A 19887-nucleotide genomic window follows, 5' to 3' on the forward strand; every position below is an offset into this window, starting at 1 on the left:
GATGCAGCAGGGCCGATCTGAGCCTTCGATCCCAGGGGAGTCCCTTGCTTTCGGTCCAGCCCTGTCCCTGCAGGCAGGCATTTGGAGGCTGACCAGTAAATGGCCTGTAAACGGAAAACCCTCTCTCCCCACCCCTCACCTTTTCTCTCTCCTTCCTTCCATCCTCCCTTCCTTCCTCCCTTCTCTGTGTTGTCTCTCAAATGAGCAAAAATGACTTAAAACAAAAAAATCTAACTTTATTGTAGCATTTATTTATTTGAAAGTATAACAACAGAGATAGACAAAAGAGAAATCTTTGACCTTCCGGCTCATTCACTAAGTGGTCGCAATGCCAGAAACCTGGAGCGTCAGCCCGGTCTCCACGTGGTTGTGATTGTAACATGTTTGTGTGTAATAGCAAAAATGTTCATTCACAGGTAAACAACCAAATTATCACTTAAACATAAAATTAGTCACTGCTAATTTGAATTTTTTTTTTTTTTTGGAAAGGAAGATTTATAGAGAGAAACAGACAGAAAGATCTTCCATCTGCTGGTTCACTCCTCCATGTGGCTACAACTGAGCCAATCTGAAGCCAGGAGCCAGGAGCTTCCTCTGGGTCTCCCATATGAATGCAGGGTCCCAAGGCTTTGGCCGTCCTCTATTATTTTCCCAGGCCACAAGCAGGGAGCTGGGTGGGGAGTGGGGCCGTTGGAACAGAGATCAGTGGCCATATGGGATCCTGGTGCTTACAAGGCAAGGATCTAGCCACTGAGTCATCACACCAGGCCTAACTTTTTTTTTTTAATGAATACACTACTAATACACATCATAATATCTATGGATTTCAAAATAATTGCACTGTGTTAAAAAACCAAGTGAAAATACATAAGACTCTAGAAAATGCTAGCAAATCTTTAGTAGCAGAATCTGTGGCCACTAAGGAAGAGAATGTGGGTACGTAGGAGAAGAATTCAGAGGTTGGGGGAACATCTACGGGTCATGGGTGTTCCTCTCACTGCACGAGAGTTCCATACATGTATGCCTATGTCTATTAATAAATATGTACAGCTCACTAAATCACACGCATACCTCCATAAAAGGGACTTGCAACACAATCACACCCAAAAAACTGCTATTTTTAATGAGAATAATCACGATTTGTTATAACAAAAAGGAGCACCTTACATTTACCTAAAACTGATTTTTGTCACCCTGACAATAATTCTGGCAGGTCACTTAGAGTCAGCCTTTTCAGTTACAAACACACTGTTTTCAAAGAATATACTCTCTACTCCCCGGTGCAGTAGCCTACCACGTAAAGTTTTCACCTTGCATGCGCCAGGATGCCATATGGACACTGGTTCTAATCCTGGCAGCCCAGCTTCCCATCCAGCTCCCCGCTGTGTCCTGGGAAAGCAGTTGAGGACAGCCCTAAGCCTTGGGACCCTGCACCCATGTGGGAGACCCAGAAGAAGCTCCTGGCTCCTGGTTTTGGATTGGCTCAGCTCCGGCCATTGTGGCTACTTGGGGAATGAACCATCGGACAGAAGATCTTCCTCTCTGTCTGTCCTCCTCTCTGTATATCTGACTTTGTAATAAAAATAAATAAATCTTTTAAAATAAAGAAATAAAAAATCATCGGCCTGGCACAATAGCATAGTGGTTGAAGTCCTCACCTTGCACGCACTGGGATCCCATATGGGCACCGGTTGTGGACCTGGTGGCCCCGCTTCCCATCCAGCTCCCTGCTTGTGGCCTGGGATGGCCCAAAGCCTTGGGACCCTGCACCTGCATGGGAGGCCCAGGGGAGCTCCTGGCTTCGGATTGCCTAGCTCCAGCCATTGTGGCCACTTGGGGAGTGAATCATCAGCCGAAAGATCTTCCTCTCTGTCTCTCCTCTCTGTATATCCGCCTTTCCAAATAAATAAATCTTTAAATACATAAATCTTTTTAAAAATTAAAAAAGAATATAATCTCTATGCTAAACTAAAGCATATATGACAACTATCTGAGTTCAGCAAGTTAGAAAAATGCAGTGTTTCAGGGCCCGGCGGCATGGCCTAGCGGCTAAAGTCCTCACCTTGAAAGCCCCGGGATCCCATATGGGCGCCGGTTCTAATCCCGGCAGCTCCACTTCCCATCCAGCTCCCAGCTTGTGGCCTGGGAAAGCAGTTGAGGACGGCCCAATGCATTGGGACACTGCACCCGCGTGGGAGACCTGGAAGAGGTTCCAGGTTCCTGGCTTCGGATCGGCGCGCATCGGTCCGTTGCGGCTCACTTGGGGAGTGAATCATCGGACGGAAGATCTTCCTCTCTATCTCTCCTCCTCTGTGTATATCTGGCTGTAATAAAATGAATAAATCTTTAAAAAAAAATGCAGTGTTTCAGGCTAGGTTACGTGACGGTTTATGATTTGTAGGTATCTGTGCCTATGTAACGGTAAAGCAGTTAACGCATGCAGTGGTGCTCCTGAAATGCTCAGAGGGTTTTTCTCCTGTGAGATAGTTTAGGTTATTGTAGCCATCAATAACAGAACTCTCACCGTGTGTTTCAGAAACTGGATGAAAGCAGACCAACACACATCTTTTAGTAAATTAGTGCCAGTCAAGAATTTGCTATCCTTATCCACATAAACAAGCGTGGGTAAAGGAAGACCACATTTGCTGAGGAAGCTACCTATGGCATCGGTAATGTGAATTACTGATCAGGAAAGATTGTGGCCAACCTCGCTAGTAAGGCACACACTTGTTAGGGCTTTTAAATCATTTTTATTTAGTTAGTTATTTTTTTAATAATGATTACATGGTTGAGCAGGGTGGGAAGGATCAAGGTTTAGGGGAAATTGGGTGAATTCATTGCTTCCATATTTGCTATTTCTTCTTGTTGTTCCTGGGAAAAGGGCAGATATAAAGGGGAAACCATTCATGACTTTCCACACGTCCCAGTCCCCAGGGATGAGGAACCGCCACCTCATATCAACCCAGAGTCTCAGTGTGTGCATATTCCGAGGGTTCTGCCCAAGTGGCTTGGATAGCTCAGAAATGCTTCCAGTCTCACTGATCCAAGGATGGCGTCACCCTCCCGACGTCCACTGGCTCCATTCACTGAGATTTTGCTGTCATCGTGTTTGGGGTAGTTGTCCAGTTAGTTCTGTTCTCTTCCTTCTACTATAGTACCAAATGAGCTGCCATACTCTCCTTTTACAGCAGGGCCATGTCCACTGCTCCACCTTTTTCATTAAGGAGGGCATGTTCTTACAGGCAAGTCCAAGTACCTGGGCCAGGTGTCCCAAGCCCCACTGAATCCCCCACTCCTGGGGCTCACGAACCCAGAACTCACCTAGTAGCTGGGCCCTCCTGTTCCTGGGATCTGGAACAGGAGACCCCAGCCCTGCCAGATCCCACAACCCTAGGGCCCACGAACCCAACACCCACCTAGTAGAGGGCCCCAGGACCCAGGCCAGGAGACCCCAGCCCCGCCAGATCCCATACCCGTGGGGCTCACGAACCCAACATCCACCTAATAGGGAGGCCCCAGGCCCCGGGCCAGGTGACCTGAGCCCTGCTGAGTCTCCCACTCCTAGGGCCCACGAACCCAAGCCCACCTAGTAGGCGGGCCCCAGGACCCAGGCCAGGAGACCCAAGCCCTGCTGAGTCTCCCACCCCCGTGGTTCACAAAACCAACACCCACCTAGAAGGCAGGTCCTAGGATCTGGGCCAAGCGACCCACACCCCACCAGTTCCACTGTCCCCAGGGCTCAGGAACCCAGCCCCTACCACACAGGGGCAATGACCTGAGCCAAGCTACCCGAGCCCTGTCAGATCCCCCATCCCTGGAACTCGCATGACTCGCCTCACCTGAGCTTCCACAGTTTTATTGTGCAGCCTAGTCTGTCCCCTGTTCCTGCTCCTGTTGGTGGGTGCTGCAGCCTAGCCCAGCCCAGCCTGATTGCTGCCTGGTCCTAATGTGAACTGGCTGGTGCTGCGCCCCGATCTGGCTCCTCCTGCCCCCTGCCCTGGTTCTCAGATCTGCCAGTGACTGTATGTGCTGGGCCAGACTGGTCTGTCCCCAGACCTGACCCACATGTATGTTGGCAGGTGCTGTAACCTGGCATGGTCTGGGCTGTCCTTGCCTTGCTTCTTGCACTGACCTGCAGGGACTGCATCCCAATGAAGGAGTTTCCCAAGCTCCTCCATCGAGTCTACTCCCAGTGGCAGTTCTCACTCACACCAGTGGGTTGTTGGCCCAGGTTGACTATGTCCACCTCCTGTCCTTGCTCAGCCGGCCACACCCGTTCTGGTTCTTGTTGTTAGGTGTTGCAGCCCAGCGCTACCTGGCCCATGCCTAGACCCAGCTTTCACATAGTTCAGTGGAACTCTAGACCTAGTCTGGCCTTTTCTACACCCAAACTGGCTCTCAAGAGTACCAGTGGGGCTGGAATCAAGCCAATCTGTCGCTCCACCATCCCAAGAACCACAGATGGGGTCAGACCTTGCTGGGGAGCTAAGGGAGTGCCCCAGGTGAGTTGGGGTTCCCACTGGTGAGAGTGAAAGTAGGACTGAGAGCATCAGGCATGACTATACATGGCCTCAGACTGCATTAGCGAGGGCGTTTTAAATGGTACATGCTATGCAGCATTTTAAAGGAGCTGCAGTTACTATCTCCTGCTCTGAAAATCCTGCAAGGGGCAGGTTATGGTGCCCCGGGTAAGCCTGCTGGATCAGAGTGTCTTGATCAAGTCCCACCTTTCCTGGCAGCCCAGCTTTCTGCCAATGCGCACTCCACAAAGCAGCAACTGGCACTGTTGGTTCAGATCTTAGGGTCCCTCCCGCCAACCAGCAGAGTAAACCAGCAGTCAAAGGACTGCTCTCTCCCCATCCAGCTCTTCATAGGCTATTCTGCCTTTCAAGCAACAACAAAAACCCTCCAACTTACAGGGACCCACAGGAGGCAGTACTGAAGGGGACAATTTAGTCATCACCGAAGCTTAGGACTCTTGCAAACCCACTGAGCCAGGCACCCTAATACCTTCAAACCCACCACCTTTCTTACAACTGAACTTGCGACACCTTCCTGAGGGAGTGTTTTGATCTGGTTTAGGGGTACAGGGGTCTGTCGAGTCTTGTTTATTAAGTCTTACATGTCCCTAATGGGTTTCCACTTGGGTTTTTCCTTCCTTTCCTCACTCCATAAATCGTTATTAACCTGTGAGACTAGGATGGCAGGCTCTGCAACACACACGGACCACCCACGCTCATGCGGGAAGGAAGAAAGCTCCTGCGAGCCCTTGGTGAGCTAACCTGGAGGGAATCTCTGGGGAAAAAAAAAAAACAATTTTAGGTAGGAGACAATCACAGTGTGAGTCCTCAGCATTGTGACATAGGAATGAGAGAGAAACCCACTGTGCCACAGCTTCCTGAGCGTCTCCGGCGCCCCAGGATCAGCTCACGACAAATTCTGTCTGTATGAGGTCAAGCAAGAACCTCGCTTCTCCCACTGCCTGGCTCCTGGACACCTTGTTCAGTCTTTCTGGGTCTCAGATTCCTCGTCTGCCAGTTAATAACACCTGTTTCTTGGAGGGTGTCATGCCACAACAAGCTAAAGCTCCGAAAGCCACTTTTGTCTGTGCTTGGCACACAGTAGGTGGCACTGAGTGTGGTGACCATCCAGGCAGGCCGCAGGGCAGCCGGGCTGGGCCTGAACTCCGGGACGGGACATCCTCTCTGCTTCAGGAGCTTCGCCTGTTGGGATTACTCAGGCAGCTGTCCCTACCGACGCAGTGGACGGGGAGCAACTGAATCTTGATTTCTTTTTTTCTTGCAAACCAAAGTGTTCCATCTATTGCTTCACTCCCCCAAATGACCACAGCCAGAGCTAGGCCTGGTCAAAGCTGGAAGCCAGAAGCCTCTTCCGCATCTCCCACGTGGGTGCGGGGGTGCAAGGATCTGAGCCATCCTCTGCTGCTTTCCCAGGTGCATTAGCAGGGAGTTGGATGGGAAGTGGAGCAGCTGGGACTAGAACCAGTGCCCGTATGGGATGCTGGTGCTGCAGGTGGAGGATTTGCCTATTGAGCCACCACATCAGCCCTGAATCTTGGTCGTATTCTTAACACACAGACACCAGCAGTGCCCGTGGCAGTCTTTACATTTGTGTTGGAACTGCTCTTCCAAGAGGGCAAGGTAGCACCTGTTAAAGGCTCACCATGTGCCGGACACTAGCATTTCCTGCCTTAGTGACCCTCCAGGATCAGTGCTGCAGTTCACAGTTTACAGACGACCAGGAGCAATTAAGAAACTTCGAGACCAGATCCAGGCCTGCGAACCTTCAGGTTCTCCCCTTGTATCCCATCGCGTTCTTCCACTGTAGTAGCCGTTGGCTTATTTGTGAAAGTAACATTGAGAGGCGAAACAGAAGGGGGAACCTGTTGACTGAAGCCTCTATCCATAAATGGTGGAATCCATCTTCTCCAAGGGGTGACGTAGGTGGGAAATGTTTATGGGGTTTAGAAGAAGAACTCAACAGAAGCCTAGCTCAGATCAGCAACAGCCAGCCAACACCCAAATTCTGTGGATTCGCAACCATTGTTTGGGTGCTTGCATTTATTGTGAGATACAAGAAGGGAATCGGGGGCTGGGATCCCGAGGGAGAGCGATGGCACGAAGGACCAGCAAAGCTCTGCAGGTGGCCATGGAGCATGTTCAGGCCTTCCGGTCTCCTGGGCCTGCATCTTGGAGTCTTGTGAGTCCAGATGTCAAGATTCACAAATGGTTGCCTCTGCTTTACCCACCGCCGGAGGGCAGGCTGCACCTGGCAAAGACAGATTCTGCCGTCCTCGTCCCTGTGTGGCTTGCAGCACTGTCCCCTGGAACTGGACAGTCCCTGCAGCTGCTCCCTGACTCCGCCTGATCCCTCTGTGTCGCAAGGAGCCAGACAAGCTCCTGGCTTCAGCCTGGCCCGGACCCGGCTGTTGTGGCCATTCGGGGAGCGAACCAGTAAAGGGAAGATCTCTTTTGTAACCCTGCCTTTCAAATAAATCTTTGGGATTCATAAATTGTTGTCACTGGTGTGATCTTATATGCACTTTATCTTTTTTTTTAATTTATTCATTTTATTACAAAGTCAGTTATACAGAGAGGAGGAGAGACAGAGAGGAAGATCTTCCCTCCGATGATTCACTCCCCAAGTGAGCCGCAATGGGCCGATGCGCGCCGATCCAAAGCCGGGAACCTGGAGCCTCTTCCGGGTCTCCCACGTGGGTGCAGTGTCCCAAGGCATTGGGCCGTCCTCGACTGCTTTCCCAGGCCACAAGCAGGGAGCTGGATGGGAAGTGGAGCTGCCGGGATTAGAACCGGCGTCCACATGGGATCCCAGGGCCTTCAAGGCGAGGACCCCAGCCGCTAGGCCATGCCGCCGGGCCCTATATGGACTTTATCTTAAACTACCTGTGAATATTATCAAAGTGGGTCTCTGGTATCTTCTACTTTATGCAGAAATACGAAAAAAAATCGAATTCCAGAAAGTATTTCTGCTTTTCTCACACACACACACACCAGTTAGCCACATACAGTTACAGAAAAGACAGTGCAGCTCTAGCTGTCTTGCTGGCAAGAACAAGAAATTCAAACACTGCCCTTCTCTGCCAGGATGTCTACCATGTCTATGGTCGATCCCACAAAGCCAGCTCTGGACGAGCGCTTCCCCAGCGTGGTGCTGGAGTCCAGCGGGGCGCCCGCAGCGAGGCCGGGCAGCCCGGGCGGCCGAGCCCTGTCCAGGAACAGCCTGGCGTCCGACAAGAGCGTGGACTACAGCAGGTCACAGTGCTCCTGCAGCAGCCTCAGCTCCCGCTGCGACTACTCGGAAGACTTCCTCTCCGAGTGTTCTGAGACGGCCAAGAGGAGAAACTGCTTGGGGCAGCCCGCAGGCAAAGGAAAGGGGGAGGAGAAGAAATGCAACATCCCCAAACAGAAAGGTAAGACATCAGGGTGTTGAGACGGTTTTGCTGTTTAATGCATTAGTAGCTGGGTGACCGTGCTCTTTTATGGAGTTTTTTTTTAATATACTGTAAATGTGCATTTCAGCAAGCTCTGAGAGAAGGAGTTAGGAAACAGAAATTAAGAGCAATCATAGAATAGCAGAAATGTTTGCCATGAAGCCTAGCCCTCCTCCCACAGCCACACCTCCTGGAGCCAGCCGGTGAGGTTAGTTCCATTTCTAGCCAACAGGTGGCCTTGTAACAGACTTCCACAGTACCGGGAGCTCACTGGCTTCTTGCCCTTCATCTCAGCTGAAGAATCCAGTTTTGAACGGACAATGAAAGGTACACGCGTGTCTCAGCACCCCAGGAGGGTAGTCTGCAACTTGGGTGAGGCATCCTGGCAGACAGCCTTTGGAAACAGAGCTGTTCAATGGGCCGTCTGTAATGTCCTTCCCTGGGGGACTGTAAAACTCCCAGGCCGGTCAACTCCCAGCTGTCCAGAGAGGAATCAGCCTTGTGCTAACCCTGACCTCCTCCCTCGCTGCCCCACCGTGTGGTCCCCTCCTCCCACTTGCAACACTCTTGAGAGCAAGTAGCTGGAAGTCCTCATCCCTGTGGCCACTGCAGAATCCGCAGTCAAGGGCTGCCAGATGTCTAGGAGCCTGCGGTTCCCGGAGTACAGACCGCCACCAGGTTCACCTCCTAGAGCTCCCCCGCCCAGCCGTGAACCAGTGACAACCACTTGTGGAGCATCCAGAATCTTCAGGTCCCCCCTCTGCTAGCTGGAGACCCAGCTGAGGTCAATGTTCATGAACCTCCTAAAATCCTGGGCTTCTGTTTCGTTTCTTTGCTGTCCATCTGTTTGTGAACTGTTGTAGAGGGTAGGACCCCTAGACCACACGAGTCCCGAGGGGCTGAAAGTGCCTCTTCAAGGTGGTCCAGGGACCCCTCTGTTCCTCCCTAACAGCAAGGCTCCACAGAAAGAAAAGCAGAGAGCAAACGCCAGCTGGCGGCATCGGGAGAGGCTATCTCGGTGGAACCTCACGGTGGTTAGTCCCACAGTCGCACCGCCCTTAACCACATTCCACATTCACAAATCTCTGAAAACCAGCTTTTGACTCCAAAATAAGATTTAGCACCAAAAACATGATTTGAACTGATCTGAGACTGAACAGTCGGTTGCCTAGAGTGTATTAATAATCATTGGTTTTCATTTAAAAAATGATTTGGTTGAAGGGTGCTGTCTGCAGAAAGTACTGTCCATGCAATCAGCTAAGAAAAATGATGGCACTCAAAATTCTCTAAACAGCTCCGGCCCCACAGGTTTACACCACAGGGTCCTAAATCTATCCAGCAGGTTCTGCATTTTTTAAACATTGATTTATTATCTGAGACACAGAGTTACAGAAAGAAACATAGACAAAATATCTTCCATGAACTGGCTCACCTCCCGAATGGCCCCAGTGGCCCAAGCTGAGTCACTCTCAAGCCAGGAGCCAGGAGCTTCCTTCGGATCTCCCACATGGGCCACATGCTCTCTCAGTCCTTTAGCAGGGAGCTGGATCGGAAGTAGAGCAGCCAGGACTGGGACCAGCGCCCACACAGGAAGATGGTGCCACAGGCAGAGGCTTGGCACAATATGCCACAGCACTGGACCCCCAACATGTTTCATACTGAGTCTACATTTTGATGAGATTGTGTGAGAAAGCAGTTAGCATCTGTAAAAATATTTCTACAAAAAAAAACCCACTACATTTTGAGTTCTAAGTGTCTTCTCACATTGCTCATTAGCAGTGACTTCTCGTTTATATCTCCTATAAAGGCTCAAATATCTATTGAGCCTCATTTAGCCAGCATACCTATTCACAAATCAGCATCCACCTCAATCAATTCACTCACCTCACCGGAGACTGGAATCCAGAAGTCTGTCTTCCAGGAGAGTGAGAGGCAGAGGCTTAGGCTTCCTCGAAGGCCCTCTGTGCCTCACTCCTCTGCCGTTATTTTAAATAAATTTGCACACATCTTTAATTACAATTGTCACCGATGACCCTGGCTGGTATGTGATGTACTCAGGACATTCATAGCAAGATTAAGCTGTGGGGGCCCGGCGGCATGACCTAGTGGCTAACGTCCTCACCTTGAATGCCCCGGGATCCCGTATGGGCGCCGGTTCTAGTCCCGGCAGCTCCACTTCCCATCCAGCTCCCTGCTTGTGGCCTGGGAAAGCAGTCGAGGACGGCCCAATGCTTTGGGACCCTGCACCCATGTGGAGACCCGGAAGAGGTTCCTGGTTCCTGGCTTCGGACTGGCGCAGCACCGGCCATTGCGGCTCACTTGGGGAGTGAGTCATCGGACAGAAGCTCTTCCTCTCTGTCTCTCCTCCTCTATGTATATCTGACTTTGTAACAAAATAAATAAATCTTTAAAAAAAAAAAATTAAGCTGTGTCACAGGGGTCGATGAGCCCGGGAAGGCCTGGGGGGAAGAGGGCCCAAACGGTGAATTCTCTCGATGAGTAACTGCGCAGGCGCACTCAGGGAAGCGGACCAAGGACACAGCTTAGCATTAGCTATGTCAGCGGCGTGTCTTGGCTAACCATAGACTGAACTGTGTGTCTGTCGTTGGCGAACTGAGTTCATTAGTGTGCCTGAGCTCAGTGGTTGTAAAATGAGATATCTTAACGGCAGTTGAATTTCTTATTGTGTGAAATGAAATCAAATGATAAGCTATAGTATGCATAGGATGCATTGGTTAGGATCAAGAGATATTAAAGTCATTAAGATTAAACTCATTTCCATTTTCTCTTTTATAGCTGCACAGTATGAATAACGTATGTGGTATAAATTGGTGTGTCCCAGTCAAATCTAGCCCTGTATTTACCTTTCTGAACCTCAACCCTTCCCATCCAAGCTCACTTATGTAGATAGGAAATTCCATCTGAGGCATGTTTAGCGGGACGCAGGGAGCCCCCGAGGGGTGGCCTGCCACCAAAACCCTTGGGAAAGATCCACGGCTTCCACATTCCCATCACTTACATGTTCCTTGTCCAAGGTCATGTGTGTCTTTTTCTTTTTAAGATTTATTTATTTGTATTGGAAAGGCAGATTCACAGAGAGAAAGAGAGACAGAGAGAAAAATCTTCCTGGTTCACTCCCCAAGTAGTTGCAACAGCTGGAGCTGAGCTGATCCAAAGCCAGGAGCCAGGAGCTTCTTTCCAGGTCTCCCACGTGGGTGCAGGGTCCCAAGGCATTGGGCCGTCCTCCACTGCTTTCCCAGGCCACAAGCAGGGAGCTGGATGGGAAGGGGACCAGCTGGAACACATACTGGTGACCATATGGGATCCTGGCACATGCAAGGAGAGGACTTTAGCCACTAGGCTACTGTGCTCGGCCCTAGGCCATGTAATCTTTAAAAGCCAACACTTCCCATTTTCAAACATCACCCCCCAACAGAGATAGCCCCAAGGAGGGCGAGAAGAGACAATATACTTTGTGCCTTTGGTACGTGCCACTGCCTACAGCCCAGAGCCTCACGCGGGCCTCTCCCAGGGATGCGGGCCACCCTCTGCTGCTTTCCCAGTCACGCAGTTTAACGGCTTTTTAAGGGTCATTCTGAATACATGACATCTCACATTGGGCTGCTAACAAACGGCTGAAGGAATTAACATTCGATGATCCAGGTGCAGCACCTAGCTCAGTGCTTAAGCTCTGATGCGCACTGGCAGAGTGTCAGCCACCCCAGGACCGCGGGCCCTCACGTAGCTTTGTACAAGAGCTCCAGCTCCGGCCTCGCGCGGCAGACGGCTTGGCTTTGCCTGATTCTGCGCACTTCGCAGCTCTGCGACCTTGGACACACGACTAAAATCCTTCAGTCATAAAACAGAATAAACGCCGTATTAAACAAAGTGTCCAGGCCTAAACCTCAGGTAGTCATTAAATGCTAGTTCTTCCCTGTTTCATTTACACTTCCATTGGCGTACATGTGTACAAGGTGGGGCGGAAGGAGGGGAGCTGTATCGGCCTCTATATGAATCAGTAATAAAGTGGATTATCTGCTTACACAGGCCAGCAGGAAGTCTCGTTCGAAAAAAAGCACACCTGGAATACATTTTTAAATTCCCAGATCAATATGATTGCCCAGAGAAGAGATGCCATGGCTCAGCGCATACTGTCAGCTCGGATCCACAAGATCAAACAGCTGAAGAACGAGCTTGCTGACATACAGCGGAAGCTAGAGGCCATCGTCATAGAGAACCAGTTTTTAAAACAACTTCAGCTCAGGCACTTGAAAGCTATAGGAAAATACGAGAATTCCCAGAATAACCTACCTCAGATTATGCTTAAACATCAGAACGAAGTAAGAAATCTAAGGCAGCTGCTTAGGAAATCCCAGGAAAAGGAGAGAGTCATTTCCAGGAGGCTGAGAGAGACTGACAGCGAGTTACTGAAGACCAAGGACGCGTTGCAGGCTCTGCAGAAACTGTCGGAAGACAAGAACCTGGCGGAGAGGGAAGAGCTGACGCACAGACTGTCTATCCTGACATCCAAAATGGAGGCCAACGACAAGAAGATACAGGTCTGTATGCCAGAGGCCGGCGCATCCCAAGATCCCAGTGCGTGCTGAGCGCACCCGGCTCCCTCCCGAGCCCGCCACTCCTGCTGGAAGGCTCCTGTTGGCAGGGCAGATGGGCAGGCAAAGGGGACAGAAGGTAAGGAGCTGGGCATGCTGCTGCCGATCCAGCGAAAGCGAGCCAGGCTGGTCTGTCAGCGAGTGAGACCTGTGTGTTCACGAAGCTTCTGTGTGTGCTGTGTGGTGTGAAACCTTAGATTTCAACCCTCTGCTTGCCACTGTTGCCCTGAAGACAACTTGTCTGCCGGTCTGTATCCTCGCTCGTATTCTCCCTCTGCAATCTGGCCAGTCACTCCCACGTGCACACTCTTAGTTCTTTCACAAATGAGAATTCTTCCAGGTGAGGGTCCCGAGAACTAGGCAAGACAGGAAAGAAAGCAAGTGCAAGATGAATGGCAACAGGGACCGTGCACGGCTGTCGGGAGCCGAGGGTCACCCAGCAGGGGCGGCACAGGAGGGGCCGCTGCTCGCCCACAAGTCCCCTGCCCAACTGCCACTGGAGATGGCTTTGATCTCTACAGGCATAAACATAAATGCAGCTTACTCTCTTACTCGATACTCAGTGGTAAGGCAAATATTCCCTACAGTCTTGGATTCAGTAAATGCCGAGTTTCATTTCATCCTCAGCCTTAATTCTTGCATTGGTAAAATCCTCTGTTTTTGAAGAAAACTTTCTCCTACGTGTGCATGATGCAGAACACAGTGAGTGAAGTCATTCTCCATCTTTGTGCACCAAAGTCACGTTATTTGCTCTTTTAATTCATACAGGATCCATCTGTCCACGTTTGTGTACCTATCAACAAGCCCAAATTGAATGAAAGAACTAAGAGTGTCCTTTTTTTTTTTTTGGAGGGGGGATCGGGCAGTTCAAGTGTTTGACAAAGTGGCATCTTTAGTAATGATTTCATCATTATCGTTTTCCACTTGGCCATAGCGGGGAAAGTGTCAGTGTTAGTGGGAAGACCCAATTTTTATACAAAGAAAAAAGATTTAAGCTCTTTTGATAAGAGCTGTCATCCCAGCAAACGGGTGTGTGTGTGTGTGTGCCGTCAGCTGCAGCTTACAGTAGGCACCGCATGGGCTGGCACAGTCCAGCAAGGGGCGCACCAATGGCTAGGTGACCCCTGCTTGTCTGTGTCCCCCAGAAAGGCCCCACCTGGCCTACAAGGAGGCAGAGGCTCTGATGGGGAGAGGCCTGCCCAGATTTGAGAGAAACCTATATAAAAACAGAAGATTCATTCGTTTGGACAGAAATCTGGTTCCATTTTTAAATCAGGCAGTGTTTATTGATGTTCAGGATGCATCTGAAAATTTTTTTAGCAAACACCAAAATCAAAGAAAAACAGACAAGCAAGCAAGCAAAAAGCCCCTCGTGCTTGAAGCACGTGATACTGACGCTCTGGGTTCTTGGGCTTTCGGTGGGGGCGGGTTAGGGTGAGTGAGGGCTGTACTCAATTCTAGCAAATGTCCCCTAGAAAGCCAGTCACTTCAACCCTACTGCAAACCTGCCCCTACCGCTGTAACGACTTCTGCTCTAGCTTCTGTTAGCACCGAGTTGGTTACAGAATGGTCGAAATGTATGCCGTCCGCAGAGCCTGGAGAAGCAGCTGAGGCTCAACAACAGAGCCTTCAGCCGGCAGCTGGCCACCGAAAACCGCAAGACCCTGACAGCCCAGACAGCCACCAAGAGCCTGCAGATGGAAGTGAGGCGCCTCCAACAGAAGCTTAAGGTACCTCTTGCAACACAAGACGGAAGACAGACGGTGAAAATCTGTCTGTCAGAACTGCTCATGCACACCCATCTTTGCACTATTTAACTTCAGAGCTGGCAGTGTGGTGCAGCTGGTAAAGCCATCCCCTGCTACACCGGCATCCCATATGGACACAGGTTCAAGTCTCAGCTGCTCCACTTCTGATGTAGCTTCCTGCTTGTGGCTCAAGGCCCTGAGCCCCTATCCCCATTTGGGAATGAATCAGCACACGGATAATCTTCCTCTCTGTCTCTCTACCTCTCTGTATATCTGACTTTCCAATTAAAAAAAAATCTCTGGAAAAAAAAAATAAAGCAGTGCACATACTAAAAAAGACAGTTCTGCAAGTAAGACATTTTTAAGATTTTTTTAAATTTTTATTGCAAAGTCAGATATACAAAGAGGAGAGACAGAGAGGGGGATCTTCCATCCATTATTCACTCCCCAATGAAGCCAGGAGCCAGGAGCTTCTTCCAGGTCTCCCACACGGGTGCAGGGTCCCAAGGCTTTGGGCCGTCCTCGAGTACCTTCCCAGGCCAGAAGCAGGGAGCTGGATGGGAAGCTGGGCTACCAGCACCCATATGGGATCCCGGGTGTGCAAGGCGAGGACTTTAACCACTGTGCTATCGCACCGGGCTTGCAAGTAGAACTTTTAAATTTATGGGCCATGGGCTGCCCTGGTGATACAATGGGCTCTAAGTCGCTGCTTGTGTAGCTGGCATTTCAGTAGGAGCGTGGCTCTGCTTCCAGTCCAGCTCCTTCCTGATGCCCCTGGACAGATATCCTCTGTTTACTGATTCACTCCCCCAAATGGCTACAACAGCCAGAATTGGGCTGATCTGAAGGCAGGAGGCAGTAGCTTCTTCCGGGTCTCCCATGTGGGTGCAGGGTCCCAAGACTTTGGGTTATCCTCGACTGCTTTCCCAGGCCACAAGCAGGGAGCTGGATGGGAAGTGGGGCAATCAGAACACATACTGACGCCTATATGGGATCCTGGCACATGCTAGGAGAGGACTTGGCTACTGTGCCAGGCGGGTACACTGCTTTAAAAGAATTTGTAAATATTTTTAGACTGATGTCTTCTTGCCTTCAAGATTTCTGAAATGTTCAACAGCTTGACGAAGCTATTTGAGATATCTAAATTATAAGTTGTTTCATAAACTAACAAATTATTTTCAAAAGATTTATTTACATATTTATTTTAAACGTGGGCTACTAGAGAGCGAGAGAAAGAGTAAGAAATAGATCCTCCATCTGCTGATTTACTCCCCAAATGATCACAGCTGGGGCTGGCAAGCTGGCCTGTTGGGTTAATCTTCCACCTGCGGTGCCAGCATCCCAGATGGGTGCCAGTTCAGTTTCCAGTTGCTCCACTTCTGATCCTGCTCCCTGTTCAGGCCTGGGAAAGCAGCAGAGGATGGCTCAAACGCTTGGGCTGCTGCACCAATGCTGGAGACCTGGAAAAAGCTCCAGGCTCCTGGCTTCAGACTGGCCCAGTTCGAGCCACTGTAGTTATTTGAGGAGTGAACCAGCAGATGGAAATCTCTGTCTCTCCTTCCCTCTCTATAAAATTTGCCTCTCAAATAAAAGTAAATAAATAAATACCCAGTGGTGAGAGCCCAGAATGCTGTCCTGTTCTCCCACACGGGTGGAAGCGCCCACGCACCTGGAGCACCAGCTCTGCCATCCAGGCACATTAGCAGGGAGTCCATCAGGAGCAGAGCTGCGGCCACTTAGACACTCCGATAAGGTGTGCCAGCCTTGCAAGCAGCAGCTTAGCCGTTGCTACTGCAACTTGGCCCCTTAACTAACCAATCTTAAACTGTACGACAAGAATCTATAACGTTTTCTTATGACAGCCATGGAGTTCATACCCAGGGGACAACCCAGGAGCTGTGAGGTGTCTCTGAGGAAAGAGAGGGCTGTGACAGCATGGAGAGTGCTCACAGATTCTTCTGTAAAGCCAGGAAGAGTTGTTCTCACACTGTCTTCTCCGGAGTTGCAGGAAATTTAAGAAAGACTATTCCAGAAAAGGACCATGCCATAGCAACCTTGTCAGAAACCTAACAGAGGAGTCTTCAAGATCCACAGAGACAAAGCAGGGATTTTTTTTTAATTAATGGTACTTATTTGAAAGGGAAAGAAAGAAAGAAAGAAAGAAAGAAAGAAAGAAAGAAAGAAAGAAAGCAAGCAAGCAAGCAAGCTTGCATCCAGTATCCACCCAGATCCCACACAGTCCCGGCCAAGCTCGGCCACAGCTCCATCGGGTCTGCCCCAGGTGTGGCAGGAGCTCAGTCACTGGAGCAGGACTCAAACGCAGGCCCTCCAGATGCCAGCAGCATCCCAAACCCTGTGCTAAAGGCTATCCTCTACATCAGTGGGTTACTAAGGTAAATTTTGCTTTTCCTTGTGCAAACTTCAAAATATAAAAAGTATTTATTTAAGAAGCCCCTTTTGACAGGAAAAACGCCCAATAAAAATTTGAAAGTTCCAAAATAGTTTATACGGTGTGACTCAAATTGATTTTGAAGAGGTCAAGGGTGGGTGTTTGAGGTTCCCATTACGGCATTGCTTCTGAGGCTGGCATCGTGGCAAAGCAAGCTAAGCTTCCGCCTTCAACATTAGCATCCCATTTCGCAGTGCTGGCTCGAATCCTGGACACCGTATTTCTGACCAGCTCTCTGCTGATGCGCCTGGAAAGGCGGTGGAGGGTGGCCCAAGAGATTCATTCTTTCTCTCACACTCCTCCCTCTTTCCACCCCCTTCCTCCTTATCCCTCTGCCTTTCAAATCAAGTAAAATCTTTGTTTAAATAGTTTTTATTTGAAAGGCAGATTTACAGAGAGAAGGAAAGACAAAGAGAAAATTCTTGCATCCACTGATTTACTCCCCAAATGGCCGCAACAGTTGGAGCTGTGCCAAGCCAAAGCCAGGAGCTTCTCCAGGTTTCCCACGTGGGTACAGGGTCCTAGAGCTTGGGCTGTCCTCTGCTGCCTTCCCAGACCACAGGCAGGGAGCTGGATGGGAAGGGGAGCAGCCAGCCCATTTGTGATGCTAGAACTTGGAGGCGGAGAATTAGCCAATTGAGCCATTGTATGTCCCTTTGGTCCATTAGCTCAATGCAAGTACGTAAGTCTCCTGTACTGCATTCCCACCCTGTTGGCCTAGACGTCTGGAGACCAGTCTTCTATTCGAGGCCTGAGAGAGGACTGTCCATCTGTGGTTTCCTTTTGAGCCAGTCATGCCCACACTGGACACTTGCTGGTCCACAGTTCTACATCCCCTCCCTCGCCACTCTCTATTGCAAAACCCTTGAGCATTCAGACAAATTAACACGTATCATCTTCCGTGTCATCAACATATGCCCCTGAGGCAGTAGGCATTTGATGCAAGGGTTAAACCATTGCTTACAGGCCCGCCTCCCACCTCAGAGTTCCTGGGTTCAAGTCCCAGCTCAGCTCTCCACACCATCCTCTTGCTTCCGCCCAACGGGTGACAGCTCAAGCAGCCGAGTGCTGCCGCCCGTTGGGAGGCTGACCTCCTGGCGCTGGCTCCTGCTCAGCCAGCCCTGGCTCTTGGGGAAGTGAGCCAGCAGATGGAAGATCTCTGTCTGTCTCTTTCAAACAAATTTTTTAAAAAAGAAAAACTTTAATCTAAAAAACAGTATGCTACTCTAACATCAAAATCCCTGTCTTAAGCAGATGAAAACAGCATCCTTCAATTTTGTATATAATATCCTTCTTCTTAAAAATAATATCCAGATCATACAAGGGCACTTTAAAAAGTTAATGGAACAATGAAGCTAAAAGGTATATTTGTTCTGTAGTCATCCATATGGGGCAGTCTTCAGAAGGTTAGTAAAATGCATCTTATGGGGGGGAAAAACTAGAAGTGGATTTCAAAATTCGGGTCTTCCAATAAATTTAACTTTTGATTCCGTATCATGCCCTTTGTGAAGCACCCTCCTCCTGAACCCCCTCTCGTGGTGATGAGCTGTCATCATGGTGGTTCTTTTGACTCAATGTGACACAGAGGAAAGAAACAGAGACACTCCCCCTCCACAGGCCTGCTCCCAGAGACTCCGAGCCCTGCAGCTCGTGTCTGTTGTCTGATGACACGACCAACCTGGGCGGAGCCCTGCCCTGTCCTGCTCACCTGCAGAAACCTCACGTCTCCTCTGCTTTCTGTAGCTGATCCCCAGTAGCACACGGGGAGCAGGAGGAGGGGCGGTCTAACCCCAAGTTGTCTTTGAGGTTGTTTTCAACCCTCGCAGAAACGTCCTCCACCTCCGTGACAGCTCTTGGAGCCTGAGGCAGAGCACCTGCTGCTGGCCTCTGAGCCCCGCCTCCTGGCCCCTGGCCCCTGGCCAGACCTGGTTCTACTGAGCAGTGACTGGTCTCTACCCCACCCAGACCCTAGGACCCTGGCTGGCGTGCCCCAGATATAGCCAGTACCTTGGGCCATCAAAAGCAAGGTCAAACCTTGGCTGTCTTCCCTCGCTGACAGATAGCAAATGCTCTAAGAGGCAGCCTCTGCCAAACGCCACACTGTGCCCTTGTCTGCACCTGTGACCCGAAAGACGCCAGAGTACGCTGCCAGCCCCACTCACAGCTGCCCCACAGGGGTCTCCGTGAGTGTGGCAGAAAAGGAGCACCATTGGGGCCCCTTGCACTGTGTCCTGTCCTCTAACGCACTGCCTAGTCTGTCTCCATAAGAAGTGGGACTCACAGTTCCTCCAGGATGTCCCAAGGCCTCCTTCTCTGAGTTTTCCAAACCTCAGGGCTGCTTCCTCCCCCACAAACATCCCTTGGCCCACAGATCTGCTCTAATCATGAGATGTGGGATTGTGTGCGTGAGTGTGCATGCACACACGCCCGTCACAACCTCACATCCCAGACAGCGAGAACCTCCTAACCAAGGCTATCGCTAGAACTCAGCATTGCCTCTTACTCATGTGTGAGAAAAAATGTTTGGTATTTAAGAAAATCTTTTTTCCCTCATCAAATTGGAATTTCAAAACTTATGCTTTTCCATGATCCAAAAAAAAAAAAAAAAGCCCTCAGTGCTGAGACTGAAAGCGGCAGTGGGACGTGGAGGTGGGACGCACCTGCGCTGGTCTGCACGCTTCACAGCAGTTCCGGAACGATGCAACTGCTCTCTGCTCTGTCTGCCCCGTGCTGGATCCATCACTGATCCACTGGTCAGACAGGTGGGGCGCATCATACAAGGACAGTTAGCCATGTCTCCCCCTCATTTAACTTGCAGTGCACAGCTAGTGGCTGCTACCTGGACAGTGAATGAATGTTCAGGAACAGGGACGGGAAGGGGACAGTGGAAGAGGTGTGCCTGCAAGGTTACTGAGCTGTGTTGTCCTCAAGCCAGTACTGTGGTGCACTGGGGTCAGCCACAGCTTGTGACATCAGAATCCCACGTCACACACAGCTGAGTCCCAGTCGCTCCAGCTTTCCACTAATGTGCCTTGAAAGAGTGTTTAAAAAAAAAAAGTTTAGGACTTCCAAAGTTCTTCGTGGTATACAATGTATGAACGATTC

At 50.2% G+C, this 19887-nt stretch overlaps 1 protein-coding gene across 4 annotated transcripts in view; it reads left to right on the forward strand.

The window, feature by feature from the left end:
* LCA5L (lebercilin LCA5 like) overlaps positions 1-19887 on the forward strand; it is a 40357-nt gene that overhangs the window by 13819 nt on the left and 6651 nt on the right. For 2 of the 4 annotated variants that reach the window (XM_058661613.1, XM_058661614.1), the window contains exons 3-5: positions 7626-7951; positions 12020-12531; positions 14178-14315. In XM_058661613.1, coding sequence (XP_058517596.1) covers positions 7627-7951; positions 12020-12531; positions 14178-14315 — 975 coding nt within the window. In that variant the 5' untranslated portion in view covers position 7626. Of the gene's footprint in view, positions 1-7625; positions 7952-8197; positions 8300-12019; positions 12532-14177; positions 14316-19887 lie in introns of those variants that run through there. The other 2 variants (XM_058661616.1, XM_058661615.1) reach the window with 2 other exon arrangements.

The sequence above is a fragment of the Ochotona princeps genome, chromosome 3 (assembly GCF_030435755.1).
Source record: "Ochotona princeps isolate mOchPri1 chromosome 3, mOchPri1.hap1, whole genome shotgun sequence".
NCBI lineage: Eukaryota > Metazoa > Chordata > Mammalia > Lagomorpha > Ochotonidae > Ochotona > Ochotona princeps.